Consider the following 7,688-nt stretch of genomic DNA (forward strand, 5'->3'; position numbering starts at 1 on the left):
TCTGTGAAATCGTATCTTGTCAACAGCGCCACCTTCACACGATCATAGTCAACTGCATCAGTGTCGGACATCCTGGAATATACTTCCAGTGCTCTACCAGTCAACAGCGCACTCAATTTTATGGCCCATCCATCTCTATGCCAACTCGCATTCGTTGCAAACCTCTCAAATCGCAATAAATAACTATCAAGTTCGTCCTTACCATCAACAAATGCAGGCAACTTTGGTGACTGTGCATCACTGACCACATTTCGTTGACCACCAAAACCAGCCTGTTGAAACCCCGACATTGCTGCTTGCAGCTCTAATTTCCTCAACTCAAATTCTCTTTCCTTTTCTCGCTGTTCTGCTTCCGCTTCCAGTCGTAACTTTTCCTTTCTTTCTTCAATCTCCATTTTCCTCACCTCTGCTTCTATTTCCATTTTTGCCTTTCTTTCTTCCCTCACCGCTTGTCTCTCAGCTCGCTGAGACCTCAGTTGCTCCAAAATAAATTTCCTTTTGTCTTCTCCAGTCATTCCCAGTTCATCCGCCCACTCCATCAACTCTTGTTTCGACATATCTATTATCCCGCTGGCCATGTTGTCTTCTATGTCTTCACTGATCCCGGACGAGCCCCCAGATGTCACACGCAACGTAATATTACCGTAATTGGTATAGTACAGGTGTGATGGTTCAAATACCAAAATGGCAACAGTAACATAAAGACTTCCCTGGCGGCGATGATAACATACGAACACGGAGCCAACAGGTGAGGTTTCAACTGGTACTGGTATTATTATACTCTGCAAACATCAAGTACAATAACTCGGTAAAACTCCAAACCTCCAATAACTAGATGCTTAAACTCCAACACAATTCAACGAGATCTCCGATCTAATCTCAGTGCTGAACAACTCCCCTATATATACCCACACTGTCTATAAATAGACCATTACATCAGCATACATAATGAGCCTGGAACATACTACAAATTTCTAGAATGTTCCATTACCTCCTATTGCCTTCTACAGTGTCCTATTACCTATTCAATCAACATCTAAAAATTCCACCCAGACACAGTACGGTTCTAGAACATTCTCAGTCACACAGAAGTGGTAAACAAGTCGTATGCGACAATTGTCAATAAAGTTCTTGTTGATAGGTTGCCCAGAGTCAGATTAAATGCTGCATTTTGAGGTAACACTATGTATTGAGTTAAGAAATCAATATACTGGTAAATTATTTTGTACTTTAACAACTATGAAGAACACAGTGCTATCGATAATTGACAACATTTTGGATTGTGGATTGTGCCCAGAGTTCGAGTACGGATCAACGTAAAGCGACTGTACTGTCTAGAGGACACACCTTGAAGTATGCACATACCGTAATAAACTTATAATACATCATCCAGAGTCTGTGATGCTCAGAATCAAATAAATTGGCAATATTTATTGTTTTCAGGTTACAACTTTTATTTTTATATATTTAAACATGGTAGGCTATAGTTTACCTGTGCAACACTGAAAAATTGCAGCTAAACAGTTACTTATGGTGATACAATGACAGATTTATAATAATAGAATCTAAGCGTATTGTTCTTTATGTCATTATTAAACTGAAAGGATACTCTCCAGCGTAGTGCATGTCATGGTGAGAGGAATCATTATCATATGGATTTAAGATATTCCTGGTCTTCATATCAAACACTAGATGATATTTTAATGTGTTCACAGTTTTCCTAAAATCAGCTATGTAAGTGTCGGGATAGCCACATTTCAATTCAGATAGAACCCTGTCCTTGGAATAGCCTAGAAAATAAATAGAAGATGTTAAATTAAAACATAACAGTTAATTTGCAACTGTTTAGTTCAAAACTGCAACAATTTCATCAACTGATACAACTATGATCATACAGCTTTCAGTTATAGCTTGTCACAACACATGCATCTGCCTTATAAACTCTGTAGTTGGACTATGCCAAAATGCATTCTATTTCACTAGGTATAAAAATTAATTCAATACATTACCCAGCTCAACCTAAAACATTTAGTTTTTTACATTTTGCCCTATAAATGTCCTCATCTTTAATTGTAATTCAATCGCTCGTTTTATGCTAGTCCCAAGAATTGATGGTTGACAATATACAGACATTTACAAACTTCGTAAATTGAAGGATTGAAACATTTCTGTAAATTTTCAGATGCCACTAAACGAGCTGTTTAAAACTATAGAGGGAGTCTACAAAGTACCTTAATTGGAAAGAACACATAGAACAAATTTGTGAAACTATATCACCTAAAATTGGTATTTTGTATAAAATTCATCATTTTGTTCCACGATCTATTCTTATCCTGCTTTACAACTCTCATTTTACAACATATTACTTACTGTATTGAAATATGGGGTAACACATACAAAACCTTTTTCGACAAAATTCTACTACTCCAGATAACGTTTTAAGATTTTCGTGCCCCCACTGCCCTCCTGTTGAATAAACTAAATATTTTAGATATCTACCGGTATAAAATCAGTAAGTTTTACACCTGTCTGTTTTTTATCTTAATAAGAATTTGTTTGCCCATAATGTTGACCACTACTTGAAACTGTTTTCACTATGCAACTTGTCAAGCTACTAGTTCCAATTATTATATTCCAAGAATGAATCTTACTACTAATCAACACAGTATCACCTATATTGCAGCAAACAACTGGAACTCACTTCCTGATTCTATAAAAATTATCAAAAGCAGATACATATTTGAAAATACGTTAAAACTGTATCTCATGAATGTGTCATGTCATTTTTAAAAGTCAGTATACAAGTATTTTTCATTTATCTTTAATTAAGTTAAATGTGCTATGAATTAATTATAGGGCCACAGACTAGACTAGTTTGTATGAACTATATCTGTGGTCCTCACTAGAATTACTATTATTATTATTGTGTATATTATTTATTGTATATTTTCTGGTGAAATAAAAAACAACAATCATGCATAGTATTACCTATCTGTTGGTATGTCAATCACTATCTCTGTGGCACAACCACAACATCCTTTATGTGTAGAATAACGTATGTATCTAGTGAAAGTGTTTTTTCTTGCAGTCCAACTGGCCTAGCAGCGCCAAGTAATTCACCAAATAGATTTTTAATTCCCATAACTGATCTGAAAACAATATATTTGATATCATGTTCAAAGCAGACTGTTACCGATATCCAGCCACATCAACCTTCTGAATCAGTGAGCAAATGTAAATGATGATCGGTGGCGTTGGTAAAAACAACGATACGATACTACATATAAATACAAACGTCACTAAATATGGAAAAACGAAAACTTACCATTAACAAAACGGGAGGATGCAGTCATAATTGGACGAAAACTGAGAAGAACGCACCTGAACAAGCAAAGCGAAGTCAACGAAGCGATGTGTACACAATAGCTGCCGCGAGTGAAATGAACCGATCACGCTTTTTGTTCTCATGATGCTTTGCGACGTGACTCACACCACCTTATATGTCTAATAATATAATGAAGTATCTGTAGTATTAGTGTTACACTAATAAACGGCCGTTGCCAAACATTTCTGGTCTGCCTAGAATTAATAGGTTTAAGAGACAATTGCCGATTATTATTTGTTGTTAAACACGTCATTGAAGATGGGCCAATAAACCTCAAGCATATTAACAATAGAAAATGTGATTAATAGTTTCACTAGATGTGTTGCAGAATGAACAGGTTGGGTTTTCTACCTTCGCATTTTGTCAAGTACTTTAAATTGAAATGCTGCAGATTTCGTATCAATTACTATCGTGAATGGTAAAACGTAACATTTAGACAGATCATAAAGTAAGTAAGTAAAAGCAAGTTCTCTTTTTATAAAAATCATACTAAAAGATTTATTTGATGGTACAGTATGTGATATGTCGCGGGGGGGGATCCAGGGTACCAACAGAGCATGATTCATGCCGTTTAAGTGATACATCTAGTGTCCTGATAACTTTTATTGATCAGATCAGATAATCTTAGCTTTTGAATGTTCGGTAAATAATTTTCAATTTATGCTACTTTTTTGAATACCGCGAAGGAAAGCTCATTTATTTTCTTTTTAATATATGTTAATGCGATTCGATATTTGATTATTGTAATCGAAACTTGGTATATCTGTCCAAACATTCAGAGCCTTATAGTAAAAGTCTGGTAGGTTTATTTGCAGGTCATTTATCACAAGCACGTGTGGATTTAAGGGGAGGCGCGCCGGCATTATAATTTAACAGATTTAATAAATGAAAGAAATAATCCCTGCTATTCAGAAACATCGACTAGTCATATGTAAATGATGTATCGGTTATTACCTCACTACACCCCCTATTTGAATACCGTGAATATTACAGTTGAAATAAGCAATACACATAGCGTAGGGGGACGAACTAACGAGAAGAGTGTGTAACTAACATTTGTACACACATGCACAAGCAAGCCAAGTAATTCCCGTGTAAGAAAAATATGGTTTTTGCTTCCTAGTCGTCCTACGTCATTGGAACCCGTGTCTATGCCATCTAGTTCTGCGAAGACGAAAATATTTTCAAAATAAATAGAAATGATATTCCTCTTTGCTTTTAAATGTGGTGACAGAGAATTAGAACACGAAAACATTTGATAACAACAAAATGTTTAATCAACAACTTACCTATGTACACTATCATCCCCGTGAGTCGCTGTTTAACTGAAACACGTACTGCGCCCAATTTCCCTGACTGTACATTTTTTTTTCTAGAGCGTAGATCGTGGCCATTTACCGTCCATACAAAATCTACGTCATTTATGATACACAGAATAATTGGAGATCTTAAGTTTGATGCCGGTCGGCAAAATCATTGGTTTCATGAACAAAACGGCAATCTGTACCTAGTGGATCAAGACCACAAATATATATTTACATCACAATGTATGTTGTCAGTGATGACCCTAACGCGCGAACACATAACCATGAAACTATTATAATCATTTCCCTAGTAAGTCCTAGGCATTTGAATATGATCGGATGATTCCGAGTCTCCAATTCCTTCAGGCTGGGGTTCAAAATATAAGTTGCCTTATTTTCAAATTTATTTTTAAACATTACCCCGAATTAAAAAAAAAAATAATATTAAAGTTGGCAATAGTTTTTTTGCGTGGCCATGAATTAATCAGTTGAACGGTGTTTATTGAGTTAGACTCAAACACACATTCCATTGTGTAAGAGCCGGTGTGACAACGGCGTTTAGGATCTGGTCCACCCCATTTAGGACGGTGTCAACAACGCCGGCGCCACAACGGTGTATTCTGTTCACACACACATTTTATTTCGTCTAGTGAGAACACCACTCAAATCTTGGTCACTACGGGGGGCAGTAAAGCAGCACGGTTTTTTGCAATCTTTCTATTAGTGTATTTGTTTTCAAGATTATCTGCACTCAAGTTGGTATTCTTGAACAACATCGAAGGTAAAGGTCGTTGTGAACGGCCTGTGTCCTGCATATGAGTTCTGAATATGTCTGAATACCCATTATCTAAAGCGAGCATCGTTTAGTTTAGAACATGTGTTCTTAAATATTACCTGTCTTACGTAATGTAATATATATAATTAATGTATTGGACAATTGTAAAAGCTATAGTCTTACATTTGCAAAATATATTATTGAGTGACTGCGTATCCAAAATAAAAGTGCTCGATTTTGTACACACACATTTATTTAATCGAAAGATAGAGAATTATTGATATGAAATTGGTTAAAATGTTATTATCGCGACACTTTATTTTAAAGCTACATTTTATAACAAGGCAGTTTGGGTTTTACTGTAACGGACGCATTGCGACATTCTCTTATCTCAGTTATAATGATACACTATGAAAAGTACATCTAACAAGTTTCTTTTTTACCTTGTCCGTATCATCCTTGATTAATTTCAATGTATAATATTGAATATTACATTAACCAGTTTGTGTTCTCGACCAAGTTTGATCATGGTTCGACTCCTGTGTATATTTTTTAGATATTGGTTAAATTTCACTTAAAATTGTCTTCTTCTAGTGATTACATTACTGACGAACTGATAAAAAATTGTGGTGAGCCCATGGTAGATATTTTGCTGCTCCTATGCAACGAGATATTAAAGAAAGAAGAATGGCCAACACAATGGACCGAGTTAATTTTAATCCCCATCCCGAAAAATTCAACAAGCAAGAAAAGTGCTGACAACCGCACCATCAGCCTCACAAGTCACGCTAGCAAGGTTCTTCTCATAATAATTCAAAACAGAATTACACCTAGAATTGAAGTTCTCAGTGCATCAGAATGTGATACCCAAGCTGGCTTTAGGAAAGGCAGAAGCACGGTCGAGCAAATAACAAATCTAAGAATACTGTGTGAAAAACATCGCAACCACTAATCTTATCTATTCCATAACTTCATTGACTTCAAAAAAGCTTTAGACCGAGTATGACAACTGTATACGCATGCAAAGACTGCAGTATTTGATTGGCAACACGTATAGTGAATGGTTTCAAACCAACGTCGGCGCTCGACAGGGCTGCATTCTTTCACCCTCATTTTTTAATCTTTTTTTGGAAAGAATTATGTTGGATGCACTTGAAGGGTTCCACGGAGGTGCAAAAATTGGAGGATTGGTTATCAACAACTTGCGCTTTGCAGATGATATCGACCTAATAACAGGTAATGCCAAAGATCTTGAAGACCTAACAGAAAGGTTAGACAAGACGTCAAGAAGTTACGGTATGGAAATCAGTGCTGAAAAGAGTAAAACAATGGTCACAATGGTTACAAATGATAAGAATACCCAAACAATATCAGCAAAGGTAAATGGTGAACAACTCGAACAAGTACACAGCTTCAAATATCTTGGATCAACAATCCCAGAAGATGTTTCCAGCGAAACAGAAATCAATAACAGAATTGGAATGGCAACCAGTGCCTTGGCACGACTTCAAAAAATATGGGTTGCAAAGAATATTTCCATGGCAAACAAGATTAACCTAATATAGCGCCGGAGTTTATAATTGAGATATTCTAAATAGCTACACAAAAATCGCCGTAGTTTACAATTGAGATATTCTAAATAGCTGCCTAAATAACGCCGTAGTATATAATTAAGATATTCTAAATAGCTACTTGAATAACGCCGTAGTTTATAATTGAAATAATCTAAATAGCTAAATAAATAGCGCTGTAGTTTATAATTAATTACTCTAAACAGCTACTTGAACAACGCCGTAGTTTATAATTGAAATAATCTAAATAGCTAAATAAATAACGCCGTAGTTTATAATTAAGATATTTTAAATAGCGAAGTAAATAGAGCTGTAGTTAATAATTAAATATTCTAAATAGCTAAATAAATAGCGCCGTAGTTCATAAGTTAGATATTTGAAATAGCTAAATTGCGCCGTAGTTTATAATTAAGATATTCTAAATAGCTACCTAAATAGCGTCGTAGTTTATAATTAAGATATTCTAAATAGCTACAAAAATACTAGTAGCGCCGTAGTTTATATTTAGGATATTCTAAACAGCTAAATAAATAACGCCGTAGTTTATATTTAAGATATTTTAAAAGGCTACCTAAATAGCGTCGTAGTTTATAATTAAGATATTCTAAATAGCTAAGTAAATAGCGCCGTAGTTTATAATTTTAAGATATTCT

At 35.3% G+C, this 7,688-nt stretch overlaps 1 protein-coding gene across 1 annotated transcript; it reads left to right on the forward strand.

The window, feature by feature from the left end:
* Positions 1-6,603: 6,603 nt before the first annotated feature.
* LOC146735211 (uncharacterized) lies at positions 6,604-7,029 on the forward strand. Its single transcript, XM_085507385.1, has one exon. The coding sequence runs from the start codon at positions 6,604-6,606 to the stop codon at positions 7,027-7,029; it is 426 nt and encodes a 141-aa protein (XP_085363511.1).
* The last annotated feature ends 659 nt before the right edge of the window (positions 7,030-7,688 follow it).

The sequence above is a fragment of the Saccoglossus kowalevskii genome, chromosome 13, assembly GCF_978046115.1.
Source record: "Saccoglossus kowalevskii chromosome 13, keSacKowa6.1, whole genome shotgun sequence".
Taxonomy (NCBI): domain Eukaryota; kingdom Metazoa; phylum Hemichordata; class Enteropneusta; family Harrimaniidae; genus Saccoglossus; species Saccoglossus kowalevskii.